Source organism: Sphaerodactylus townsendi, linkage group LG12, assembly GCF_021028975.2.
Source record: "Sphaerodactylus townsendi isolate TG3544 linkage group LG12, MPM_Stown_v2.3, whole genome shotgun sequence".
Lineage (NCBI taxonomy): Eukaryota > Metazoa > Chordata > Lepidosauria > Squamata > Sphaerodactylidae > Sphaerodactylus > Sphaerodactylus townsendi.
In genome coordinates, this window is record NC_059436.1 from 22,021,099 (window position 1) to 22,049,038 (window position 27,940).

A 27,940-nucleotide genomic window follows, 5' to 3' on the forward strand; every position below is an offset into this window, starting at 1 on the left:
CATCATTTTAAATGGTGTTTAAACTGGGGACCTCAGATTCTCCCTTGAAATCCATGCCGAAGGGGGTAGATTTAACAACAACAACAACAACAACCACCACCACCACCACCACCACCACCACCTTTATTAGGCACTGAGAGAATAAAAGAAAGAAAACAAGCATTGGTGGGAAGGGAGTGAATTTAAAAAGAGAATCTGGGGAAATTTAGGCAGTGCCTGTTGTCAGGGGTGCAATTATTAAGATAGCAGCACCAAAATTTCAGATTGTCTTCGTGAGACCCTACTGATGATACCACCCAGATTTGGTGAAGTTTGGTTCAGGGGGTCCAAAGTTATGGACCCTCAAAGGTGTAGCCCCCATCTCCTATTAGCTCCCATTGGAAACAATGGGGATGGGGGCACTCCCTTTGGGAGTCCATAACTTTGGACTCCCTAAACCAAACCTCACCAAACCTGGGTGACATCATCAGGAGAGTCTCCCAAAAAATCCCTGAAATTTTGGTGCTGCTAGCCTAAAATCTGCGCCCCCTGCAGGCCAAAAATGGAAAAACACTGAAAATACAAAATCCCTCACAAACCTGCAATTTTGTCGCCCACCACAAGGTGGCGCCCAGGGCAGCTGCCCACTTTGCCCAATGGGAGATACGCCTCTGCCCACCTCACAGGGTGTTTGTTGTGGGGGGGGGGGGGGAAGAGAAAGGAGATTGTAAGCCCCTTTGAGAAAAGGGGGGATATAAATCAAAATTTTGCCCACTGTGAATTGCAGCCCTTTCCACGGTACCAGTCATCTCGACCTGTTCAGGAATGCAACTTCAGTTGTTCAAGGCTGGCCTCTGCCTGGTTGGGTCCAGCTTTAAAATTCAGACTTCAAGGCTCACGGTTTAAAGCTAGATCCAGCTGAGACCAGCCTTGAACTGCGTGCCCCCCAGCTACATGTGGGGTCCCATGGTGGAGGCGGCAGTTGAACCCCTTACCTAAGCCCAGCCATGAACTAAGCCCCCACCCCAACTTCCATGTGAAGTTTGGGAGTGGGAGGACAGCCTTGAACTGTACACCTTCCCCGTGAACTCCATGTGAAGTTTGGGACAGAAGTGCAGTTCAATGATATTCATTGAACTCAGATATTATTATTATTATTATTATTATTATTATTAGTAGTAGTAGTAGTAGTAGTAGTAGTAGTAGTAGTAGTAGTAGTAGTAGTAATTATTAATTATCAATTATTAATTATTAACTATTATTATTTATTATTATTATAATTATAATATTTATATTTATATTTATATAACCGCCCTCCCCCGGAGGGCTCAGGGCGGTGAACAGAACATAGATAGAGCACAATAAAATCAGAGGCTAAAATCAGTTAAATATTAGTTAATTTGGCCCTATATAAATAAACCCCTCAGACTTGTGGGGGCAAGACTTGTGGGGGGGGAGGGCTCCGGGCTGCCTGGTTCCTCCCCCAAGCAGCACCCAGGGCACGAACCCTGCATTGCCCCACCCTAGTTATACCCTTGCCTGGAGGTTGGCTGCTGTATCCTCTGTTGAGGAATCTTCCAGGTCCAATCCTGACACCCGCCTCTGCCGCGCAGACCTGCAGCCCGGCTTGCTCAGCAATTCCTTCGATCTCTTTGGAACGCAGACTTGAAAAATACGGCCTGAACTGGGAAGAGTCCCAAAAAGCCTTGAAGATTTGTCAGCACTTTCAAAATAATTGGTGGTGATTTAAATACCGAGAACTGCATTAAAGTAATTAATACAAGACGGATTTTTAAAAATGATCTTTCCTCCTTTGTGCTTCTGTGCCTCCAGCTGCTATCGATCGCTCTTTCCACTGCAATGGTTCAGCTGATTTCTCTTTGCTACCTTTCCACAGAAATCTGGGGTGGGGGGAATATCCGTCTTGCAAAACGAGGAAATGAAAAGAGGGACTGGTGTCTAATTGCCTTTACATTTCGGAGTGGTAGCCATGACTTCCAGACTGCTAGCCTTGAAGTCCACACACGTATAGGCAGGACTGCCGGAAAACTGGCGCTCTCTGCAGACCTCATTTATTCTACAGGCCTTTGATAACTGAACCTTCCGCCGTCTGAGTCTGCAGAATTTGCCGTTCTTTGGCTGCCTTTTATTACTGGGTTTTCCGGTCAACCGCTGTATTTATGTCTTCTCACTGTGCAGGATTTTGACCTATAGCGCTTTTTTTGTTTTAATCAGTTTGCTAATGGGATTCTTGTTTTTGTATTTGTGAGCTATCTTGGGGATCCCTGAGAAAGGAATCAGAGTATGAACCCTTGAAATAAATATAACTCTTACTCCATGTACCAAGCCTTTCTTCTCAGACATGCTGCCACCTCCTTCTCTTCCTCCAAATGTCCCCTTCTCCCTCTGGCTATGCTGTTTTCTTCAAGTAAGGTAAGGGCTGTTCAATAGTGGGATGCACTGCCTCAGAATGTGGTGGAGTCTCCTTCTTTGGATGTTCTTAAAGAGAGGCTGGATGGCCATCTGACAGGAGTGCTTTGATTGTGTGTTCCTGCATTGCAGGGGGTTGGACTTGATGGCCCTTGGGGTCTCTTCCAACTCTATGATTCTATGATTCACAGCCTTAAAAAGTTTGGAAACCCCTTTCTCTAGGGTAGTGGCCCACCAGAAAATGTCCCTGTAAACTAAATGACCAGTATGTCCCAACAATGCCTCATTTCTATCCATGGACTGAGCTATTTCAAGCACCTAACAGAGTCTACAACCCTGCTGGAGGAGTCTCTCTTGTTTCCTTTGCTTTCTCTTGAAGGCTATTCATCCAGAAGTACCTTGAAGGCATCTGAAGCGTTCAGGCCCGAAACGAGGCAGAAAACCATTCCAGCAGTCTTGGTCTCTCCTGTGCTGCCTTCTGTTGCCACGCCAAACAGATCCCAGCTACTGCAGGAAACCCAGTTGCGGTGAGAAGGGGCGACCAAGACTTTCTTCTCTCTCTCAGAGCTCAACTTGACCTGGAGTGGAAGTGAAGTTGCCAATTCTGGGTTGGGAAATCCTGGAGGGTGGACTCTAGGGAGAGAGAGGTTTGGGAAGGGACTTTGACGGGGTGTAATCATAGGTGTCTGTTGTGAGGCGAGGAAGGGAAAGGAGTTTGTAAGCCACCTTGAGTCTCCTTACAGGAGCGAAAGGCAGGGCATAAATCCAAACTCTCTTCTTATCTCAGAAGGCGAGGGCACCCGAAGAAAGACCTCTGAAGATGTGTCTGTTGTGGTCAGGCAGATTCAAGAGCCCTACTGAGCCCTCCAGGGGAGGGCGGTATATAAATGAATGAATGAATGAATGAATGAATGAATGAATGAATGAATGAATGAATGAATGAATGAATGAATGAATGAATGAATGAATGAATAAGACCCACCACATTTGTGAGTATATTAGTCTGACAGGACTGTTTTCTTTTGGAGGCAGAATGTTCCTTGAGAAGCATGCCAGCGAAATGATGCACCTGCAGCTGTCTCTCCTGGCAGAGGAAATCAACATGATCACTCACTTTTGTGACTCATCCAAGCTGAAGAAGAGTATGGTGAGACAGCTTCACATCCTATTGGGGGCGGGGGAGGGAGGGGTTGTGAGAAAGAGAGTTTACTTCCCAAAGTCACCCTCCTCTCCCCTCTTCTTGGCCGTTTCCCCACTTTTAAAATGACGTCCATTTCGTCTGGTCCAGGACCTTTTTAGCGCGAGGGTCGTGTTCCCCGGGCTTCTCCACTGCCCAGCGCCCTGCGTGGGGTCATCAAAAGGCGCCATTTTGAGCAGCGCCAGAATGACCCGCGCTGAGGGGGCGCAAGAGCAGCAGAGTCGGGGCGGCTGCGTTGTTGCCGCCCCTGTAGTGGGGAGTGCAGTTGGACCCCGTGCTACTCAGCGAGAGTAGCGCGCAGCAAACAGTGAGTGGGGAAAGGCCCCTTGTTAAAGCTGGACACTTCCGTGTGGACTTAGAGCCAAACTGCATATGGTGGAGTTTCACAACTGGAAAGCAGCATGTATTATTTGACCCTTCACAGCAACTAAGGGGAGAGATCCAAATACCCATCGTGTTAAAGGAGGAGTGTGGCTAACTCCTCCCACCCCAGAAGTTTTCTCACTAAAACAAAAATGGACAATGTCAGTTCAGAAGGTAGCCATGTTGGACTGGAGTAGAACAGGTAAATTCAAGTCCAGTAGCATCATAGACACAGTCAAGGTTTGGGGTGTATAAACTTTCAAGTTAAAGGTCCCTTCATTAGGTATCTAACAAAGAGAATGTGACTCTCAAAAGCCAGTGTGGTGTAGTGGTTAAGAACAGGTGGATTCTAATCTGGAGAACCTGGTTTGATTCCCCACTCCTCTACTTGAGTGGCGGAGACTTATCTGGTGAACCAGATGTGTTTCCGCACTCCTACATTCCTGCTAGGTGACGTTGGGCTAGTCACAGTTCTTCGCCCCTCTCTCAGCCCCACCTGCCTCACAAGGTGACTGTTGTGGGGAGAGGAAAGGAAAGGAGCTTGTAAGTCACCTTGAGTCTCCTTACAGGAGAGAAAGATGGGGTATAAATCCAAACTCTTCTTCTAATATGCCAAAAATCTTTTGGTGTCTAATTTCCTACTGGACTCAGATCTAACATACCTAACGTGCATGGAGAAAGGTTAGTATTAGACTCATTCCCTGAAAAAGCAAATGGTGGTGTGGGGAGGAGCAGAATTAACATCCACTTCTGAACCACAATCTCTAGACAAACAAGATAACAGTTTGGGAGTTCCAGTTGTGGAGGTCCATCCTCACGTGTGGGTTGGGATCCTGATTTCTTTTATCCATTGATTTAATTTCTTCCAGCATTTTACAAATAAAAATAGATGTTTCTGCCTACTTGCAAACTATGACCTGGTTCTCACACCAAGGTTTCCCACCTGATCCCTACCTGCCCAGTCCTCACACCATTAAAGACTTCTTCCAGCTGCTGGTTTCAGGCTCTGGAGGAACCTGCCCTGCGGGGATTCCAGAGCAGAAAATGTTGGTTAACCGGCTGGAACAGTTTCCTTTAAAGAGCGTTTGTCAAGGACTGTATCCAGTGGTGGGATCCAAAAATTTTAGTAACAGGTTCCCATGGGGGCGGGATTCAAACTGTGGCGTAGCGCCAATGGGGCTGGGCGGGGCACGATGGGGGCGTGACCAGGCATTACGGGGGCGGGGCATTCCTGGGCGGAGCTGTGGCAAGGACGCAGTCACTGTGCCAGTCCTTGGGTGGGAAACGAATGCACGCAGGCGCAGGCTGCCACACACGCCGGTGCACCTCCTGCTAGACTGCTTCCAGTTCTGCGCGCTACTGCTGAGAGGAGGGGCATAACTAAGGCAAAAATCACGTGACAAAATCACCAATTAGTAACCCCCTCTCGGCACGCACAAATAATTAGTAACCTACTCTCGGGAACCTGTGAGAACCTGCTGGATCCCACCTCTGACTGTATCTCAATGGATTTGGTTGCAATTTTAAAACAGCAAGATATGTTGAGCAATGTTAATCATCTGGTGAGGTTGTCATGGGGGTGGCCTGGCAGTGAAGAGGAAGCCATGCTCTAAATTGTTGTGTCTGTGGGTGAATATTTAGGTGCATAGGTGCTACAGGCCACATGGGCTGAAAACCAGTAAATGCTGTGGCTCACACTCGCATTTGTGAGTGGCACTCTCCAAATCTCCTTCAAAGAGAAAACAGGGATCAAAGAAAGATGCTGACTTATCTGGACTAGATCCAGATGTGATAAGATTGTACTGGGAGAGTCGAAACACACGTGCATTAGAAAACAGTATAATTTCATGTTTCTAAATTATGCAAAACAAAGGGGTTTTTTTCTATTTCTCCAGGAAACGGCAAGCGGTGCAGACTCCAAAATAGCCAGTGACTGGCAGGACCTCCTGAAGGAGATGGCTGAATATCACCAGCATGCCGAGCAAGAGCTTAGCCAGCAGCACTGCGAGGAACTGAAGCAGACCGGGCTCAGCCCAGAGGCGTTCACCCTCCAGGATGGCGTCTTATTTTCTCTGGAAGAAATTTTGCAGTCCTTGGAGTTGCTCAGGGCCAGTTTGCAAATGGCAGACTCCCCCTTGGGTGCCGATGTTGTCCAGCAAGAGAGCGTGAGCATCCTCTGGACCATATGGGGTCAAATGTTCCTAGGCTGCAGCCATTTAGGCGCACGGGGTGGAGGGTGGAAATCACCCACCCACACATACACACAATCCCCCCCCCCCCCCCCCCCCCGTCCATACACTGACTTCAAGACCTGGTGCAAAAAAAGGTTGTTTGGTCATGGTGGGGAAGGGCGGCTACACATATGTGGGGGAAGGGAACTCAGATTTTGCACCCGGCTCCATTTTCCCTAGATATGCCTCTGCTTTGGACCTCTCCACTGTGCAGATCAGGGCCGGTTTTGGTGGTCGGAGACTGTGCCTTCCCTTCCTCTGCTTGCCATTGTGCCCTGCCCACTCATACCTCCCTCTCCACCTGCCTACCTTCTTCTCTTGGACTACCCAGCTTTCTGTCCTTCCCCCATCCACTTGCTGATTTTCCAGTCCTCCAGGGCTCACCCTCTCTTCCCTGGGTTGTTCCCAATAATGCAGTTTCAAGAGTTAGCATAATCTGCTTATTGATTGAGAGTTGCAATTGATTGAGAGACATGCCTGGCATCGCCAGATCTGAGAATTCCCAAGCAAACCAGCAGCTATATTCCCCTGCAAGTTCCCTCCCCACACAGCTTCCCCAAACTGAAACCATTTGCTGGACACAGATGTGTTTCTGCACTCCTACATTCCTGCTGGGTGACCTTGGACTAGTCACAGTTCTCTCTGAACTCTTTCAGCCCCACCCACCTCAGCAGGTGTCTGTTGTGGGGAGAGGAAGGGAAAGGAGCTTGTAGGCCACCTTGAGTCTCCTTACAGGAGAGAAAGATGGGGGTATAAATCCAAACTCTTCTTCTTCTTTATGCCTTCTTTGGAACTACTTCCTTCCTGGTCTGAATTGTCTCCCCTCATCACACCCTCCACTTTCCAAAGAGCAGAATTGGCAGGCTCCAGGCCTCAGCTTTGGTGAGCCTCACCTGGGATTCTCCCTGATATCCACATTTACGGAGCTTCCTGTTAACAGCTTTTCTCTTTCACTCAATAGAAAGCTCAAGCTGTGGGGACCAGCTTCGATGAGGGCTCAGTGGTCCATATAGTGCAAGCCACATCTGTCAAGATAGTGAAGCAAGAAGCTTTGAAGCAAATGAGGGTATACCGAGTTTTGGACGCATACAACCACCTCCAGGTACCTCTCCGTCCTTATTCCCCTGCCTTATTCCTTCAGCTTTGCCTGCTTTCTTGGATTTCCCTTGCTTTGACCAGGAGCCTCTCTTCCAGTGGAGACACCGCAGTTCCACTGATATGCTTTCTCTGATTTGTGTCTCAGAAGTGTACATTCCCTGAAAACGTATTGCAGGCTCTGGACCACCTTGGTTACAGAAGCACAGGAGAAACGGTAGCCCACGACGTGGCCCAGGGGTCTGAAAAGCAGCAGGTGGAGAGAGTTATGGCTTTTGTCCAAGAGCATCACACGGGAGGGGACTTGCTGGTTCAACTCAAAGAAGGGAACGAGGCTGAACTGAGGCAGCTGCAAACAATGGTCCAAACGGAGCTTCAAGCACAGATAGACGAGAAGGTACAGAAACAACCATACGCTTGCTGGGCCCAAAGGCTGGGATTCACCTGCGTAGGACCCTTCTTAGCAGAACATCAGCTTTGCATGCTGGAAGTCCTAGGGTCAGTTAAAAGATTTCTGGAAGCAGGTGGCAGGAAATGACCTTCCCTGGAGAGGTGGGAATGAGCCAGGCAGACAGAGGGTCTTGGGGGTGAGTGCTATGGAGTCACAATGACCCTGCAGGACTTTCAAGGCAAGGGAATCTCAAAGGTGTCTTCCCATTGCCTGCCTCTGCAACATGCCCCTGGTGTTCCTTGGAGGTCCCCTATACAAACACAGCAACAACAAGAAGCCTTTACTGGCATAATTCAAGAGTAATTCAAATAAAACAAACAAAAAATGCATCTAGTAGAGCAAAGCAGACTTCAGATGTTTTAACAGAGCATGATCTCTTGCAAGAAGTTTGCTATCACTTCTTTTAACACAGGATCAGAGCTGTTCAATAAGTGTGAGATTTTCACAAAAGGATCTCTGTCATCCAAGAGCAGAGGAAAGCACCGGGAATGTTTGGCTCTGGTTTCTTTGTGCTTAGGGCATAGCAGGAGTGTATGTTGGGCAGATTTGACCTGGTATGACAAACAGGAGCATAATCTAGCTGCCGGATCCAGCCCTCTGTTTCTGCCTCTGAGGACCACCAAGGGTGTGATGTTAAATCTTGCTCAAGCAAGGGCTCTCCTGTGAGTAGGGTTAAACAGCTGGGACAATGTTTCTACCCCACTCCAAACATGTTTGCTCTCCCCAGCTGCAGGCCAAAGAAGCAGATGCAATTCGGGAGGCTGAGAAGCTGGTGCCCAACCCCCCTGCTCCACATGTGGCGTATAACCTCTTGACTCAAAGACATCTGCGGCAAGCAGTACTAATCTTGGATGGTGGCCTTCGGCTCCAAGGAACAGATGTTAACCCTCCAGGTGAAGAAAGTCACCCAGAAGACCTCCCTGTGGAAGTAAGAGCTTGGTTTCTTCATACAGATCACCTAGGGAGGGCTCTAGCTAATTTTGCTGCTGACTTAGATATTTCTTCATGTTTCATGTTATTTTATGAGGAGGAGGAGGAGGAGGGGGGAGGAGGGGGGAGGGGGGAGGAGGGAGGAGGAGGAGGAGGGAGGAGGGGAAGGAGGAGGAGGAGAAGGAGAAGGAGGAGGAGGAGAAGAGGAGGAGGAGGAGTTTGGATTTAGATCCCCCCTTTCTCTCCTACAGGAGACTCAAAGGGGCTTACAATCTCCTTGCCCTTCCCCCCTCACAACAAACACCCTGTGAGGTGGGTGGGGCTGAGAGAGCTCCTAGAAGTTGTGACTAGCCTAAGGTCACCCAGCTGGCATATGTGGGAGTGTACAGGCTAATCTGAATTCCCCAGATAAGCCTCCACAGCTCAGGTGGCAGAGCTGGGAATCAAACCTGGTTCCTCCAGATTAGATACTAATTATTGGTATCAGTTATTATTAGATATTAATTATTGGTATCAGTTTTAATCTCTGTTTTAGTATGGTTTTAACTCACCTTGTCCTCTTTGGAGAAAAATGGGCTAAAAGTATTGTAAATAAATGAGCAAGATCATCTGATGAGACTCGGCATATATATGCAACATCTATAAATCCTGGACTGATTTCCACATGAACCAAGACCGTTTCTGTTGTAGCCCCAGAACTAGGCACAGTGTTCCAGGTGAGGTCTGACCCATACAGAATAGAGTGGTGCTGTTACGTCCTTGCTTTGCTGTGTTTCAGGGCCCGTTGGTGGATGATGATTTGAAAGCTATCTTACAGCTGTTGAAGGAGAAAAGGGGGTGTGAGTGCCTCCTGCTGGAGCTGAAGCAAACTGTGCAGATGTTGCAGCTGAGAGAGCAACAGTATCAGGAGGTGGCCCAGGTGTTGAAGGCAATCACCTCACATCAGGTGACAGCACAGCTGGGCTCTTAAGGAACGGAGTGGAAGGGACAGGAGTTTGTCAACTGCCTTGAATCTCCTAACAGGAGAGAAAAGTGGTGTCTAAAGCCAGACTTTTCATTTTTGTCCCCATCTAACTTCATGTGGTGTTTATGTTACAGCATCTGGATGATGCTGACCAGATAATCCACGAATTGCGAGAATTCAGGCAGCAGAAAACCCAAGAGCTGAAAGAGCAGCTGGGAATCTTGTTGCCACAAGACCAAGGACCAGAGAAGAGCTCTTCAACTTGTGCAGGTAAATTCCAGGTAAGACCATGGCAAGAAATTCATCCTTTTGCAGTGAGCCCACCATGACACATAGTCAGATTTATGTTGGCGGGGGGGGGGGGGGGCGGGGAGATGCCTACTTTAATTTTAAACACCTTCTAAAAAGCTGAGCTTTTCTCCCTCTAATTGTCTTGTAGAGAGTGACTAAATATAAATTTCACCACAATAGGAAGTCAACAAAATAACACTGTATAGGAACATCAGGGAGAAGTCACAGTTTTTCCTGTGCAGGAAATTCACAACTGCTCCCCCGAACCCACGTACACATACTCCCAGTGAGCCCCATGCTCAGAAGATGGTGAAAAAACCCTGCCAGGATCTGTGGCCAATCTGGCCTGGAGGAAAATTCCTTCCTGCCCCCAAAGTGGCGATTGGCACTACTCAGAAAATGTAAGAAAGGGCCACAGGAGCTGAGAACTGACTCATCCCTTTCTGCCCCTCCCTCTCATGATCTGGCTAAATTCACAGAATCAGCATGGCCATCTAGCCTCTGCTTCAAACAGAGGCATACGGCCTATAGCAGGGGTCTGCAACCTGCGGCTCTCCAGATGTTCATGGACTACAATTCCCTGGTGGCAGGGGCTGATGGGAATTGTAGTCTATGAACATCTGGAGAGCCGCAGGTTGCGGACCCCTGGCTTATAGGGACATGGGGTCACCTGGCCATCTAGTCATCTGGAGAAGGAGTTTTCTCTGGGTACCATCTCCCCCCTCCCATACACCTTCAAAACCTCTAAAGAAGAAGAGCTCACTACCTCTCGAGGAAGCCTGTTCCACTAAGGACAGCAAGAGCTGTCATAAAGTTCTTCCTAATTTATTTTACTTATTTTAATTTCAGCCCCCTTTTTTTCTGGTCTGACTTTCTGGGGCAACAGAAAATGGCTCTGCCCCGTCCTGTGCATGACAGGCCTTCAAACAGTAGAAGTCTGCCCATTAAAACAGTGTTCAGGAAGGGATAGCTACCACTTTCATGTCTTTTCATTCCTCCAGTTTAAAAGTTCTCTGTCAGGAAAAGAAGATAAAGAAAGGATAAGAAGGGAGGGAGCCGAGGTTTCCCAAGAAATGCGTTTGGAAGAGCTGGAAGAGTCATACCGGGGACAGGTATCTGCGGAACAAGCTAAACTGCAGGATCAGCTGGAAAGAGGAGAAGTCCAGAGATACACGATGCAGGTGAGGCGAGTGTACTGTTTGCTCTGAAAAGATGCAGGAAAGGAATTTGGTCTGTGGAAGGGTTTAGGTACATTGCGGAAAGCTCAGTTCTGAGAGGCATTTAGGATCCCGTGGCTGTTCCTAGTCACCAGGATGAAGGCAACTACACAAGAGCAGCCAAGCTGGCTAAGGCTGATGGTCCATCTAGTCCAGCATCTAGTCCAGCTTCCCCTCTTACACAAAAGAAAAGTTTGGATTTTTCTCTCCTGCAAGGAGTCTCAAGGCAGCTTACAAACTCCTTCCCTTCCTCGTCCCACAACAGACACCTGCTCTTAACCATTACACCATGCTGCCTCTCAGCCAGCCAGATGCCTGAGGGAAGAAGAGTGAGTTTGGATTTATATCCCCCCTTTCTCTCCTGCAGGAGACTCAAAGGGGCTTACAATCTCCTTGCCCTTCCCCCCTCACAACAAACACCCTGTGAGGTGGGTGGGGCTGAGAGAGCTCCGAGAAGCTGTGACTAGCCCAAGGTCACCCAGCTGGCGTGTGTGGGAGTGTACAGGCTAATCTGAATTCCCCAGATAAGCCTCCACAGCTCAAGCGGCAGAGCTGGGAATCAAACCCGGTTCCTCCAGATTAGATACACGAGCTCTTAACCTCCTACGCCACTGCTGCTCCCACAAATGGGCCTGCTGGCAAAAGCCCTCCCAAGCATCTGACATGGAGGCCGTTCCTGCACAGCAGCAGAAATGGCTGTCCACCGGCATAATTAATAATGAATTAATTAATGCTGGTGGAGCTTCAAGACTTTGATTGTGTGTTCCTGCATGGCAGGGGGTTGGACTTGATAGCCCTTGGGGTCTCTTCCAACTCTATGATTCCATGATTCCTTTCCCCCAAGATTCCAGGAGGCCAGGTCTGAGAGCAGAAGCGCTATGCTTCAAAACATTTAATTCTTATTCTTGTTAGATGCTAATGAGAGAACATGACGAGACTGTGACTTTCCTGGACAAGACATTTCGGCAAGATGTGGGCAAACTCAGAGGAAAGGCAGAGAAGGAGAAAAAGAAGAAAGGCGCTCGTCGTAAAAGTCGAACTTCCCTGACCACCAAGGCTGCCTCTTTACAGCAGCGAAGACAACCTGATCTGGCCGAGGACAAAGTTGTCTCCCTCTTGGCACAGAGTAGGTCTCATGGGCACTAGATCCAAAGACCACTGGCTCTTGCTGCTTTTGGGGAGAAGAATCATTCATGGGCTTTTGGGTGCTGTTATGGGGTCCAAACTCAAATCAGTCCACAGTGGTGCCCATTCAGATGCTGTAAATGTGGGAGCAGACAGTGGTTGTGGTGGAAGCTGGCGGTTGTTTGTCTTGTGTCAGAAGGTTAGTTTACGTGGTCATGGCATTTCATGGCATTACGTGGATCATGGCAACCTAGTTTCACGGGTGCACCACGGAGGGCTCGTGCCAGGCGCTGCCATTTCCTTGTTTCTCTCCCACTGAAGCCAGCATCTCAAACAGGAAAAGTGGCAAAGACATCAAACGCATCTACTGTTCTTCACTTAGCGTAACGCTAATAGGCTTTGTTCTGCTCTCTCACAGGCTTAAGAATCTTCAGACAGGCAGAACTACTGGTGGCATCAAGAATTGTGCTCCTGAATCCTCAGATCAGACCCTTTCTGTCCGGTACGGCCTCCAAATTGATTCCTTCCACGTCATCTGAACACATGAACACAAAAAGCTACGTTAGACCCTTGATCCATTAAGATCATTCATGTCTACTCTAGTCTAACAGGGGCTGGCTCTCCAGGCTCTTTGGCTGAGATCATCCACATCACCTGTGACCTGATCCTTTTTTAAGCTGGAGATGCCAGGGATTGAACCTGTGACGTTCTGCATGCCAAGCAGAGGCTCTACCATTAAGCCACAGCCCCTCCTTTTGATACTGCATGTGACTTTTTCATAGATACGCACAGAGAACTGAACTGACGCCAGCTCAGCTATGTGTTTGCCTTCCTACCTCAATCTCTGTTGACAAGACAAATCTTCCAGCAATACATGTGTATGTTGTTCCCATTTCTGTAGATGCTGATGGAGCCGGTGGTCCGAAATCTTCCCAGCTCCTTACTCTTCTGAAAGACATGAATGTCCAAATCCAAAGGTGTGCTATTGCGGCTGGATTGCTAGACCCCCACTGTCCAGAAAACGGTAATTTCCTTTGCCCTGAGTGGCACTTCTCTGGTCCTCAGAGATTTGAATTCAGTACCACGGACAGTTGCTTATGTTTCGGAAGGAGCCTAAACATTTCACAGTTGTCCTTGCAACTGAGAAGTTGGCCTATCTCATGCACGCTCCCTCTCCTAAATGAGACGGGTAACAAAGGATTTGTGTAACTTTGACTGCTCTACACTAACCTGCATGTCCAGTTAGGTGGCAAAGAACTCAGCACCCTGATAATCTCTGCTGTTGTTAACCATAAAAGGGCTCCAGTCCTTCTCGCTGCAACAAGAAGTATTAATATATGTCATATAAGTAGGGATATATCTTGTATAAGAGTGAAAATTGTCTTCCTGATCAGGTCAATTTAGTGTAGTCATTCAGACCACATTAGTGTAGTCATTCAGACCACATTCAGACCACCTAAGTGGCAGAGGCTTATCTGGTGAACCAGATGTGCTTTGGTGCTCATTATTATTTTTGTCTCGGTCTGATCAAACCCTTTGAGCTTCCAAGTGGGTGAAATTGTGCTTTGGCCATCTGCATTGCTGCATTTGAGCCCAACTTTTTTATTTTTGTTTTCTAATTGTGTTGCTTCGTGTGCGTCGTGAGAGCAGAAAATGGACTGCACCGCAGGATATATCATTAAACCATTAAAAACAATTACAGTCCCTTCACATAAGTCATCAGCCAAAGTGAATCTGACTAATGTTCCTCTTCCTTGCAGATGCTGTAAATTCTTTCCAGGATATAATGAACATTCAGATGGACCCCGGGCCAGGAGAACTCAGACCGCTGGACCCACCAAGCCTTTCTGCCAAGGAGTTTGTGATCTACCAATATGGCATTGTCATCTTGCAGTTTCTCAGGCCACTGATTGAGGTAAGGGTTCAAAAAGGGCGAGATCCCAAAAACTATTCCAGAGTGGGACATAGAACAACCAATACAGCACCCAGCAAAACCTACAAATATCCTGAAACATCACTGCTTCAATTTGAAAACACACAGAGAAGCTACAATCTCTTCTTTTCAGAGTAAAATCTGAAAATACATTGATTTGCATTAGTTTTTACATCAACTTGGGTTGCTCCCATGCAGCACGGTTTTAGTCATCCGATTTCATTAAATAGAAGGTTTGGAACCTGCTTCTTGGTGAAATGTTCCCAAAGTGAGAAACAAACAAACAAAAATTAAAATAGAAAAGCATCCCGTTAGGCTCATGCAACTGTGCATTTTTCCCCCCCTTTAGGGATGCCAGCAATAAGGAAAACAAAGATTTGAGTGAAAATTCCATTGCTGAGGAAGGGCTCACCTTTCCTCTCACTTCCAGTTTACATCTACCTCCCGTCACAGTCTTTTGCTTCTTTACTCTCAACCCTCGGCATAGGATCCTGGGTGATCTGCTCCAGACCATTCCCAGCCAGAGATCCCACCAACCTTCTCCCTCAACCTTTAAAGGGTCTTAGCCAGGTCTGGAGCAAGCCCAGTGGCCTCCCTCTATCCATAAGCCCTATGGGGTGAGATCAAACCAGTGAGGGACCAGTAGGACCTTCTGATGAATTTTTCCCCCTTCATTCCTCTTCCCCATCCTAGAGTGGAGCCTCCCAACCAGAGGTGGGATCCAGCAGGTTCTCACAGGTTCCCGAGAGTAGGTTACTAATTATTTGTGTGTGCCGAGAGGGGGTTACTAATTGGTGATTTTGCCACGTGATTTTTGTCTTAGTTACGCCCCTCCTCTCAGCAGTAGCGCACAGAACTTGAAGCAGTCCTGCAGGAGGTGCACTGGTGTGCGAGGCAGCCTGTGCCTGCATGCATTTGTTTCCCGCCCAAGGACCGGCGCAGCAGCTGCGTCCTTGCCACAGGAATGCCCCGCCCACGGAATGCCCGGCCACGTCCCCGCCGTGCCCCACCCAACCCCATTGGTGCTACGCCACAGTTTGAATCCCACCACCATGGGAACCTGTTACTAAAATTTTTGGATCCCACCACTGCTCCCAACAGTTGATAGTCCTGCAGCTGGTTGCAGAGGGCCTGCTGTTAGTGGCTCTTTGATTCGTAAAGGGTCAGCTGCCATTTGTCAGCTGGCTTGTGTGAGAACCTTTACAAGGTGCCTCTGTGACACCTCTGGGCCTAGTGGGCTTGGCCATATGGGAGGCTGGTGGTGTCTTCGCCACCTCCCAACACATGGACACGCTTTTCCGTAAGTTTCCATTATTCTGCAGGGTTCCAAATTGTCTGCTTGGAGCCTCAAACACTGTCATTGTCTTGGCTGAGATTTTCATTGCAGTAATTAATTAATGGATAGACAAAACCAAAGGGTTGTGTGTGGGGGGGGGGGTGTTTCCTGATTCCTGACTATCATGGCAGCTCCCAAGAGAATTCGCCACCCTCCGGCCTTCTAGATCTGCAGTGATATTTCTTCTCTTTTTTTCCTTGTAAGGCTCCAGAAATTGAATTATGCATCGCCTCCAGCATTCCTCCTATGAACGCACCTGGAAATGCCTTCCGGAACACTTTCTATTACCAGGTATGTTGTGTTACTTGGAACATCCATCACATTAAAGGCAAGGACCATAATATGACTGTAAGAGCACCGAAGCAGGTGGTTAGCTTACTGAGCACGCTCCAGCAGGGACAAAATGTTAAGGCATTGGAGCTTTTCTTGACACTTGAGATATTTCAACTGGAGTTGCCAGACATTGAATTTGGGACCTTTTGCATACAAAATAAGTTCCAAAAGTCAAGAGAAGAAAGAAAGAAAGAAAGAAATGCCTCAAATTAAGATGCAGTGGATTGCATAGACATGAAAAGATATGAAGCTTCCTTGTCGCAAGAGAGACCATTTGTCAGTATAGCTCAGTCCTGTCTCTGCTTGCCGAATCTCACATACAGCTTCCTGATAGTGAATCAGGCTCTTAGTCTATCGATCTCAGTATTTAGGGGTCTGCAACCTGCGGCTCTCCAGATGTTCATGGACTACAATTCCCATCAGCCCCTGCCACCATGGCCAATTGGCCAATTGGCCATGGTGGCAGGGGCTGATGGGAATTGTAGTCCATGAACATCTGGAGAGCCGCAGGTTGCAGACTCCTTTACCCAGACTTGGCAGCACCTCTGCAGCATCTCAGGTGGGGGTCCTTCACATCACCTCTTACCTGGTTTTTTGTTAAAGTGGAGAACCTGGAATTGAATCTGAGACCTTCTACACGCCAGTGTGGTGTAGTGGTTAAGAGCAGCTGGATTCTAATCTAGAGAACCAGGCTTGATTCCCCACTCCTCCACCTAAGTGGCAGAGGCTTATCTGGTGAACCAGATGTGTTTCCGCACTCCTACATTCCTGCTGGGTGACCTTGGGCTAATCACAGTTCTCTCTGAACTCTCTCAGCCCCACCCACCAACAAGAGTGTCAGTTGCGGGGAGAGGAAGGAAAGGAGCTGAAAGCCACCTTAAGTCTCCTTACAGGAGAGAAAAGGGGGATATAAATCCAAACTCTTCTTCTTCTTCAAAGCCCCTCCCCCTTCCCCATCCTGCCAAGGGCGGCTTCTTTGGAACACCACAGGCAGAAGACACCAGGCCGAAAAGTTAGAAGGGGATAGAGAAGGAGGCAGAGGACTGATACAGCAGCGCTCCATTTCTGCACCAGTCCCTCACAGAGACTTTCGGTCTTTCTCCTCTGCAGTCTCCCAGCAGCAAACTCTTCATTCTGCGGAAGTGCCTGAGCTGCGTGGGCAGCTTCGTCCTGCTTCTGGTGCACTGCCTGGCTCACTTCGCCTCCGGAGACTTCGGCCAAGATTCCAGCCCAGCCTTCCGGAGACTCTTTTATCAGGTGTGTATATAGGAGCACCTGTGCTGTCAGCCTTTGGTGCTGGAAGTTCCGTATATTACCCACAGAGTCCAGGACCGAGCTACGTTCTGCCTGCTAGGCCTGCTCTTGATGAAGACAAATCCTGAAGAACTCTGCTGCTAGTTTGGCACGGTTTTTCTAATCGGATCTGGGTGAGTCTGCCCATCCCGGTTATCCTCACCTGCAGCCTTGTAAGCTCTCAATAAAAGTGGCAAAATCCACGCACAACCACCCCTGGCTGCTCCTTTCAAGACTTCTTATTTTGCCTTTGCTGTCTCAGGCCAAAGTGTGCACTCCTGCTTTTTGTTTTGTTTTTTAAAGGCATACCTTGTATTATTTATGCACGTAATGATGATCCCCTTTCTCTTGGCCTCTCAGGCGCTGAAGGCCTGCCTGGGTGAAATGTTCTCTCTTCGGCTCCAGACGTCAGCAGTTCTGGAAGACAGTAAATCTGCCGCGAGGGTTGTGAGCGAGGCTTTCTTGAAGGGCGAGGAGATTGCAGATGAGAAAATCAATCTCCTCTCGGACCTCTTTGGTGCTGAGCTGAAGACTTCTGAGGAGGTAATTCCTCAAGACACTTCCAAGCACGCCTTTCTAGTTTCAAGGTGGCACAAAAATCATTGTCAAGAAACAGTCTGACTCGCGGCCTGGGCATCTCCCAGAATTATGACACAGCGATCACTTCCCCTGGGGAAAATGGCTGCTCTAGGGGTAGCACACTATGGCATTTATACCCTACTGGGCTCCCTCCTTCTTGTTAGGTGTGTCAAACTCATATTCTTCCAGATACCATTCATGAACTTCTGAATTACTCCATCAGTCCCTTCCAACATGGTTACTGGCTATGTACTGGCAAGGAGCTGATGGGAATTGTAGTTCATGAACATCTGAGGGTCAGCTGAAGTTTGACACCCGCTATAAAACTCATCTTCTCCAGGCTTCACCCCCAAATCTTTAGGAATTTTCCCATCTAGTGAGGCAACCCTGCTTGGCTGGCATGATGATACCCCTGGCCACCTGCCCTCATGAATCCTCACCTTTCCTTCTTTTGTACACCTGGCACCTGGCACCAAAGCGGCACACGGGCACCCTGCTGCACCCAGAACTGGAGGACCTGCTCAAAAGCAAAGTGTCTGAAAAGAAAGCAGAGTATCATTCCTGCATCTTCTCTAAGGGCCAGAAGACCTCGGCAATGAGGTGAGAAGTGGGACTGAGACCTGGTTTTTATACCCCGCTTTTCTCTACACCAAGAGTGTGTTGTGGGCAACCCATTATTATTTAGGGAGGGTGCCAGGGCATGATTCCTGGCACTACTTTGCTTATAGGGGTGCCCCCTCTGCACAAGCAAGGGAAGCCACCGTCAGCTCTGAGTAGCCGGGGCCTCCCGTTAAGAAGCAATGGGTTGACCTACCAACCCTCCTTAACAGCTGGTAGACCAGCCCTCCAAATAGATGTTTACAGTTGAAAGTAATTAGTCCGTAGCCTTGAGGAAGCTGGGATCTACCTAAAACTTCTTAATGGGGGGAAAAACCAGCCCTCCAGAGAGCTGGTTACCCATGAGTGAAAGTGATGGTAGACCTGGTGATGGTAGACCTGGTTTCAAGATGGGGGAGACCTGTTGGATTTGAGGGGAGTGCAATTTCAGTGCTTCCTTTCTATAGATCAGTGATGGCCACTGGCGTTCCTGCCTAGGGACATGGCACCCTTGTCCCCTCGGGCGATCGATTGAGTCGGGTCACGGGAAGCCAAAACATCCTCCCACAGAGGGAGGGATTGCAAGCAAAGCTCCCAGCAGGCACTGAAGCAGCTGACTGCTCCCAGTGCTCAGTCGGGAAGCCCTCACCACTCTTGTACCGGGTGGCTCGGAGTAAGTCCAGGGGCGGGGAGGAGAAGTCCCACTGGGTTCTGTGGAGCAGGACTGGGAGCTCATACTGCCTCCCTCCTAACCAGCATGCCTTATTCACTCCACTTAGTGTGGTGATTTCTCTGAAGCCTTCTCCGGCAGCCTTGGGCTAGGCACAGGAAAAGAGGCGTGTTGAGCAGGGAGCTCCAGAGAGCAGCAGCAGGGAACTGAAGATGATGCTGACGCTTTTGCTTGGTAAACCTTCAGATGGGGGGTGACTCCCAGAGAGATTTACATGCTTAAAGTTAACCCCCCATGCACTGGCTTGGAGCTGTTTCTCAGGCTAGCTTAGCCTACCCTCATAGAGGTTGGTGTGGAGGACAATAATTAGGAAAAGTGGTGGGAGAGCCATATAAACCTGTTTTGTTGGAGGTAGAGGGAGTGATTTGTGAGAGAGGATGACTGATGTTACTGGTAAAACCTTCAGATGGGGTAATTTGTAGAGAGATTTCACATGCTTAAAAGTTAACCCCCATGCAACTGGTTTGGACTGTTGCTCTCAGGCCTAGCAGCCTACCACCTCTATAGGGTTGAGGTGTGAGGGACACAATTAGGAAAGTGGTGGGAGAGAGCCACACCTGTTTGCACAGTTGTAGGAGGTGGTTTGTGAAGAGAGATGCTGATGTTTGCTTGGTAAACCCTTCAGATGGGGGGGTGACTTGTGTGAGAGATTTACATTGCTTAAAAGTTAATTCCTCTTGGGTAACTGGCTTGGAGACTGTTTCTCAGGCTAGCAGCCCACCTCATAGGAGTTGGTGTGAGGACACAATTAGGAAAAGTGGTGGGGAGAGCCATGCCTGTTTTGCTGGGGGTAGGAGGTGATTTGGTGAGAGAGGATGTTGATGTTTGCTTGGTAGAAGCACTTCACAGATAGGGGTGACTTGTGAGAGATTTACATGCTTGAAAGTTAATTCTCTTGCACTGAGAAAGCTTGGAGTTGTTTCTCCAGGCTAGCAGCCTACCTCTCAGGAGTTGGTGTGAGAGGACAATAATTAGGAAAGTGAGGTGGGGAGAGAGCCATGCCTGTTTTGCTGGGGTAGGAGGCATTTGTGAGAGAGGATGCTGATAAGCTCGCTTGGTGAAAGCCTTCACAGATGGGGTGACCCCAGAGAGATTTACATGCTTAAAAGTTACCCCACTGCACTGGCTTCGAAGCTGTTTCTCAGGCCAACAACCCACCTCATAGGGTTGGTGTGAGTGAACCTAATTAGGAAAGAGAGTTGGTGGGAGAAAGAAAGCCATGTATGTTTTGCTGGTGGTGGGAGGTGTTTCGCGAGCCGGTGCAAAAAACGTGGGGGAGGGTACCAATCATATGCACTTGGGGTGGGTGGGGCACCAAACTCAGATTTTGTCCTCGCCCAGTTTTCCCAGATTCGCCCCCCAGGATGGCAAAACCTTTCGGTGACCCGGAAGTGCTAAAATGGCAACCCAAAACCCACTTATTTATCGCAAAGTGCCAACTTGGCAATTTAACCTGAATACTGAGGTTTTAGTTTAGAAAAAATGGTGGGCTCCGAGGCGTGCGTTACTCAGGAGTAGGCTTGGTGGCAGTTGATGGCTTTGCTTTGAAACAACCATGCAACTCTTCCAATGGGTGAATCACAACCCTAGGAGAGGGCTTTCTCAGAAGCAGAGATCCCATTGCCAGCAACCCAGCTTCCTCCCAAGGTAAAGGATCACGCTTTTAGTTCTTCGTGATGACAATCAGTGGGATTTAACAGGCTTAACTGAGTTACCTACACTGCTTCCCCAAAACTGGGTCTTGGGTTTCATGCTAATAATCGAGCCCAGCAGCCCAGGCCAACCTAGATGTGGGGGGGGTGTAGTCGACTCAACGCTGGGTCAAGCGCTAAAGAAGCCAGGACGACGCTGAGAGATGGCGTAACATCTCAGTGGAAGATCGCCAGCGGGAAGACCGAGGTCCGTGTTCCTAGCGAAGTCTCCGCTCCGTCGGTTCCCGGCACCTTTGCTTGCATTGTTACCTATTGGCCAAGGGGCGTGCAGGAGGAGGACTGGGGGAGTTCCGGAGAGCTGGAGGTCGGAGATCATCAAGTGTGATGCATGATCTCATCTGGCTGACTTCTATGAGAGAGTTTAGCGTCCGAGCCTAATCCCTCACCTGGGTAGGCAAGACCATTGTCCCAAGCCTCGGGTGATTAGCTTCAGACAAATTCATGACCAAGGGACTCATGGGGGGGATGAGGGAGTGGGGGTGCTTGACGCGACCGCAAGGTCAGCAGGTCCGTTAGCATGCCCAACGTTTACCACTGGCACTGCTGGCCTGCAGTGCACTACTACATCTCCCTCCTTTTTTTTACATTTTAGAAAGCTGGGGTCAAACGCTAAGGGCGCATTTAAGCGCTTATGCTCCTCCGCCCGCTTGGTCAAGTTGACCAAGCTGCTTGTGCAACATTAGAACCGGCCAAGGGTAAGGGAAATGCTTTAGGCTTCTTTACACCACGTTACAGGCAATATTAGACACGCATTGAACGCAAACAAGATCCCATAACAAGGCACAATAATTAAACCAATGCAGACAGCTGTACAATAGCACTTCAACCATCCTCCCGGCAGCCAGCTGCCCTAGAGAGGCTGGACCACCAATAAGGGGCAAAACATCATACTTCCAGATTAGATACAACCCTTTGCAGCTTCACGCACTTTCATGTGGATCAACTGGGAATTATCAGAAAGATTAAAGCAACACATATTATGTACATTCTGACAACCTGCAGGATGTAACAGCAACAAATAATCAATAAGCTGGCCGCGATTGTCTAGGGTTAAGCTTGACTGTTCCTGCTGCTTTCGGAGGCCAGGGCATCCAGAAGCTGGTGGAGGTAGGAGTTGATGGATCTCAAGAGGCACAGGCCAGCCGCCAATAGTCTTAGCACAGGAAGCGGTCCGGGACCCCACTAGGGAAGTTGGGCGAGGGAGACCTAACTCGGCTGGAGAGGGATGGCCCGCCGCCCACAGGAGGGGTCGAAAGGCAGGCCGGAGCAAAGCAGGCGTCCGGCTCCCTCGGGTGGAGCCTGGGGTAGGACAATGGTGAGGCGACTGAGGCAGCAAGAGTTCGCAGGGAGTCATGGGATGGTTAAATCCGCCCCTCCCCCAGGTGGTCCAGAACCAGCCCCTGGGGAGCAGGATGCTTCCTCAACACGGGGAATGTCCTCCATGTGTGTAGTTCCAACTGGCCGAGCCGACGCATCGGGCCCGGTCGGTTCCTGCTGGGCGCCGGGTGATGCGGGCGCAGGTGCTAGGACCGCGGGTTAGCCACAGTCTGGTGACAAGGGAGAGAGCGCCAGCCGGGAGGGTTTGGACGACGGGTCCCCAGTCGGCCATAGAGTATCTGGATGGATGAGGCATTCATGAAGGGCTCTCAGCCCAGACCCTCGCCAGGGAAGTCTCCGGGTGCTTGCAGACGGGGAGCAGGCAGGAGCCCGCAGGCTCCCTCTCGGCCTCTGTGGGTACCGGCCCTGGTGGCAGATGAGACGCTGGCAGCGGGCAGCGCAACCGGCCCCAGATGTTGGTCTGGTGAAAGCTGCCAGGGTGGCCGATCGCCATCGGCAGGAGGCAGCAGAGCAGGCAAAGGATGGTGGTCGCTGAGTTGCGGTGATGATCGCAAAGAGAGCGGCACAGAGGTTCTCGGTGTCTGGGTGGCTTTGCAGCAGCAGCTTAGGGGCCTGGCTGGTGGTCGCCTTGACGCCTCCCAGGTCAGCTCGGTCTTTGGCGCTACACGCATGCTCCTGCTGGGATCGCTGGGCGGATCCTCTAGAGAGATGCTGCCCATCTCCTCGGGATGGGGTTGGAGCTTCTCCCAGCCATTCCACGGGCTGGCCTGTCATGCATGGTAATCGGAGCCCACGGGAACCTGTGGTGGGCGAGGGACTGAGTTCCACACCCCTTCCCAGGTTACTGGGGTCAGGTCTGGCCAGGCTCAGCTCCCAGAGCTGCATGCATGGGAGAGATTGGGACTTGTGTTAGTGTTTAGATTAATATGGGAAGGGAAGAAGGCTTGTTTTGCAGCCTCGTGAAGTTGCTTTTAACACTCCGCCCTGGGGGGCCTACCACACCCTCTTCTTAGCTGTTTGACAGAGGGCAGGAGGTAGTATGCACCTGGTGGGAATTCGGGTCAGAGCCATCAGGGCGCCAAGGCGGTGGGTCCCAGCCTCGAGGGGAGGGAACGGCGAGTCCTGGGATTGTGGGTATGCATGCTTAATCAGCAACACAAAGGCTCTTTAAGCACCTTTGGGGGGGGGATGGGTATCCGGGGAATGAAGCAATCAGGCACAGAGGCAAATTCGCACACAATAAAGGGAGAAAAGGAAGGGGGTTTCTTTGCAAGGGAGTTGCACTTACCGCGACCTTGGTGGCTAAATGCAGTTGGATGGTGCTAAATTTTGCGATCGAATTATCTTGGGAATTCGTCGCCGCATCGCTTCCTTATGGGCGAAGCATGGAGCCTGGCCTTACCGGTAACACCGATAAAGTTGCTAGGCGCTGGCAGCCATAACCCAAACGGGTTTGGGTATTAGCGGCATAATGGCGTAGCCCTTTTAAACTGGGGCCTGTCCTGACAGTGCCAAGTGTATCAGGATTCGGCCCAGATTTTTTAATCCAGGGAGGGCTAGTCAGCCAATTGGCCCTCCCGCATTTTACTGGTCGAAAAAAAACAGAAGGGAAAAGGGGAGGGGAGAGGAAACAGATTTCGTGGGAATTAGAGGCACTTCGGAAGGCACGATTGGAAATCACTGATCCGGTGGACGGCTGAAGGCAACGATTGAAATCAATGATCCGCGGACGGTTTTACCCATCCCAGACCAGAGTCGTTTAACCTGACCTCATGAGGTCTCTTTCCCCAGAGATTGACATGGATATCTAGAACGATGGGCGGACTGTGAGCTGTCAGCCGGAAGTCCTGGGTTGTTGACCGTGAGCTGGCGGATGTTCGGGTTCGCTGTTTGCTCCCCCCCCCCACCCCCCCAGATAAAGCGGGTAAAGCCTCGGTCGGCCACCGGGATCACAATTCGCTGCTCTGATGACGGTAACATCAGCCGTGTCCACCAGGCCCTTTGAACTTACATCCTTCATGGCGAAGCCCAGATGACTGGAGCTCCCCGATAGGGTGTCTCCAACCGCCGCGACGGTGGTGTATTGCCATGTTGGCTGCGTTGGGGCTCGTATTCTTTATTGGGTCGGCAGCGGGCAGCGACATAAGCAAGAGAATAGCTGAGCGCAGCTGGCTCCCGGCAGCTCCTGTGGGATGTTTGTCCAGACCTGGAGGTGGATGGCCTGGTGCTGGAGCTCCATCACTCCGGGACGGCGAACAGTCCCTGTTCAGCTGCAGAGTTTTGGCAGCACTAGCCCAATTGTCCCGGGTAGGGATGGGCTCGCCACCGGGTTGGGGCTTAATAAGAACCGTAGTGGGGAACTTAAAGGAGATGGGCTGGGTGCATGCGCAGATGCCAATGAGGGTGGTTTTGGCAGGGCCTCTACGCTTGGTTTGCTCTAGTACTCTCCTCCTTGGTCCTGGTTGAGACGCCTGGCTGGGAGTTTCCCATCGGCAGTCGCTTTCTCCAATGGAAGTCCTTCTGGCAACGTAAGCAACCGGGTTTTAGGGTGGTCTTCCTGGGGAGGACCCTCCTCCATCGGGTCGTAGGCCCCCCCCCCCCCCCACCGGCTGCCTACACTCCCTTCGAAGTGTCCGGTCTGCCGCGAAGTTAGCAGTCATCCTGAGACTGTCTCCCCGGGTGGAGAGGCGGCTTAGGAGGCTAGCTTGGTGGGCGAGGGACCCAATGTCCCGCAAGCCTTAAGCATGTCGGCCAGTTCAGATGCCTAGTCTTCGCGGATTCGCGGCACTCCATGGAAGCCTTGGCGGTACATGAGGAGCTCTCGCTTTGGGCCTCCCTCGCCATCTACCCGCCTCTGAGCTCCTGAGCCCGTCTGGCCACCAGCATAGGCTCTTTGGGTTTTGCCGGATGGAGGAGAAACTCTGGGTTGGCTATCGGGCATTGGGGACTTTGATAAATGCCTTATAGCTAATCTCCAGAGGCTTAATCGGCGGCGGCCTCAGGCAGGACAATCTCGATCGCTGGGATTGGCAAAAGCATCAAACCGCAGTTGAGCCGGCGTAGGCCGCCAGAGGTGGTTGCCTGTTGAAGCACTGTTGGCGGAACTCAATTTCCAGACCAATAAATTGTGCAGGGCTCAGGAGCATGTAAGGTGGTCTCCAGTCATCTGGGACCATTAGGTGGTTCCTGCGATGGCCTCCAGCATGCCTCTCACGTAGGGGTTAGTGGACTCTCACGTCCCCGCATTGTGCTTATGGAGCTCGGGTAAGGATGTTATAGCTCAGGGCGGTACCGACAACCTCACGAATCCATGCCATCCTCCCCATCGCATTCGGAGTGGACGGCACAATGCGTTAATATCGGCATTCTCCGCCAGGTTTTCTTCTGCAGATCGTGGCTATCACGCTCTGGCGTTTGAAACCCGCCATTACTTGGCGCTGACGGAGGTGCAGTGGTTTCGAAATGAAGGCGGAGCAGGAGGTTGAGCCACGCGGGAGAGTTTGAAATGGGTGAAGGAGCTGGGTAGAAGGAGACAGGCCGTAATTTAGTGGATAGAGAAAATTCGGGTTGAAATTGAAGGTGAAAAGATCGAAGCGATACGGCCACAGCAAGGGAGAGCCGAGGGTCTGCAGGCTGATGGCTAATAAAACATTGTCTCCACGTCAGTAGCAGCTTAATATCGGCGCCGCTGGTACTCTGTGCGCGTAAGAGTGCTCGAGCGTTTCCCAGTCCCAGATTCACCGTCCCCTCTGGGCACCATGGACACTGAGCTTCAATCTCCTCAACCAATTTTGCGCAGCTCCTCTTTACGGGACCGTGATTTCGTTAACGCCAGTTCGCCAACGCAAGCTTGTCATAAGCCCCGCTTTTGCAAGCTCCCCATACTCACCGGTGTTCGGCCGACGAGCGTCCTAGGATCGCCAGAACCTTCTGACGCGCCGATCCAGAGGACAGGCGACACCAAACGGTGGTCCCTGGATGCGCCGATTCAGCGGACTTCGGTATCGCTGCCCCTTCCCAGCTTATCGTGAGCAGGGTGGAGGTTCGAGGATTCCGGTTTCGCACCAGCTTGTAGTCGACCCACGCTGGGTCAGCTTAAGAACGTAGACGGCACGCTGAGATAACATCTGGAGATCGCCAGCAGCTGGAGACCGAGGTCCGTTCCTTAGCGAAGTCTCCATCATGTGATGCATGATCTCATCTGCTACGTATATGGAGAGGAGCGACCGTCTGGAAAGCTCAATCCTCACCCGGGGCAAGACCATTGTCCCCTGCGCCCGGTGATTGAGCCAGACAGTTCATGACCCGCGGACTCATGGGGATGAGGAGGTGCGCATGCTAATCGCAGCATCAGCAGGTCCTGCTGGCGCCCCAACGTTTACCACGGCACTAACGGCAGTGCACTACTACAGGGGGGGGCACTCTGTTTGCACGTGCCCACAGAGAGGGCTCTGAGTGCCACCTCTGGCACCCATGCCATAGGTTCGCCACCACTGCTATAGATACACCCCTGGTTGTGGGGAGGGGGCTGAAGAAGAGGAAACAGTAGCCAGACAGTGGTGAGCCCCTGATCAGGGCCAGACTTGGGCCATTTAGGCATGCTTTACTTCCCCCACGGCATTTGCTTTGTAGTGGGTTTTTCTTGTGGATTTTTGTTTGCACAGGAATTCTCCACCTGCAAAGCATCCCTAGCCAAGTTTTTTGTCTGCCCCCCGGCCCCCACCCTTCATTGTTTCTGTGTAAACCCCATTTGGGGAGGTTGCCTTTTTCTGTGCTGTGAATTTTTTACAAGTTCTTCTGATCCTTCTGGTGGCTGTAAAAGTGGGAGCAACTGCCATAAAGTGGGCTGGGGAAGGTGGGCGGGAGCGAAAACCTGAGCGCCGGGCTACCATTGCCGATCTCCACTTCCTCTGCAAAGGTCCCAACTGTTTCTATGGAGACAGCGATTTGCCGATCTGAAGGCGGGGGGCGGGGGGGGTGACTGCCAAAGAGGGGAGGAAACATGTGCATCACCGAGAATCAACTCTGAAGACAATGTGTGCTCGATGCAGAGGGACATAAATGACCTGGAACTGAGGTCTTCCCAGCTCAGCCTCTTTCCTCTCTCAAGTGGAGAAAAGAGGTTGTGCTTCAGCCGCTGAGGTCTGGTTTATGTTTTCGTTGACTTAGCTCAGTGGCCGGAAGCTGCCCACACTCCATCCCCAAAGCTGCGGAAGACAGGCTGGAGGGATTGGCCCAGAAACTGACAAAAGTCCTCGAGAAGGAGCAACGTGTTCCAAAGCAGGCGGCTTATGAGGATCAGACATTCGGTGAGCCAGAGGAGATCAGCGTGGAGAAGGACTCTCTGTTGCGGGAGATGGAACAGCTGGAAGGGAGCGGACCCAACAGCGGAGAGAGGCCGGAATGAGCCCCATGGAGCATATCTAGGGTTTGAAGAAGAAAGAATTTGGATTTATATCCCCCCTTTCTCTCCTGTGAGGAGCCTCAAAGGGGCTTCCAATCTCCTTTCCCTTCCCCCCTCCACAGCAAACACCCTGTGAGGTGGGTGGGGCTGAGAGGGCTCCGAAGAGCTGTGACTAGCCCAAGGTCACCCAGCTGGCATGTGCTGGAGTGCACAGGCTAATCTAGTTCACCAGATAAGCCTCCACAGCTCAAGTGGCAGAGTAGGGAATCAAACTGGGTTCTCCAGATTAGAGTGCACCTGCTCTTAACCACTATGCCACGCTGGAGGTTGCCAGACTCCAGGTGGCTGGAGATTACCCACTATTACAACAGGTCTCCGGGCAGCAGAGATCAGTTCACCTGGAGAAAATGG

At 50.5% G+C, this 27,940-nt stretch overlaps 1 protein-coding gene and 1 long non-coding RNA gene across 2 annotated transcripts; both read left to right on the top strand.

Moving 5' to 3' along the window:
* Positions 1-2,799: 2,799 nt before the first annotated feature.
* Positions 2,800-5,968, top strand: LOC125441753. Its single transcript, XR_007245900.1, has 3 exons — positions 2,800-2,936; positions 3,442-3,556; positions 5,866-5,968. It is a non-coding gene; the product is annotated as an uncharacterized LOC125441753 (long non-coding RNA).
* A 122-nt stretch (positions 5,969-6,090) lies between these two features.
* On the top strand, positions 6,091-27,588 carry LOC125442046. Its single transcript, XM_048513149.1, has 16 exons — positions 6,091-6,135; positions 7,163-7,303; positions 7,445-7,693; positions 8,475-8,675; positions 9,456-9,623; positions 9,776-9,922; positions 10,934-11,113; positions 12,062-12,275; positions 12,693-12,776; positions 13,176-13,298; positions 14,035-14,189; positions 15,748-15,834; positions 16,987-17,133; positions 17,530-17,712; positions 18,227-18,348; positions 27,295-27,588. The coding sequence occupies exons 1-16, from the start codon at positions 6,091-6,093 to the stop codon at positions 27,530-27,532; spliced, it is 2,484 nt and encodes an 827-aa protein (XP_048369106.1). The 3' UTR covers positions 27,533-27,588.
* Positions 27,589-27,940: the final 352 nt, after the last annotated feature.

Coding starts and splice junctions, on each gene's coding strand:
- LOC125442046 (XM_048513149.1), top strand. CDS start 6,091: ATGGCAGACTCCCCCTTGGGTGCCGATGTTGTCCAGCAAGAGAGC. Junction 6,136..7,162: donor ATGTTGTCCAGCAAGAGAGC/GTGAGCATCCTC, acceptor TTCACTCAATAG/AAAGCTCAAGCTGTGGGGAC. Junction 9,923..10,933: donor CTTGTGCAGGTAAATTCCAG/GTAAGACCATGG, acceptor TCATTCCTCCAG/TTTAAAAGTTCTCTGTCAGG.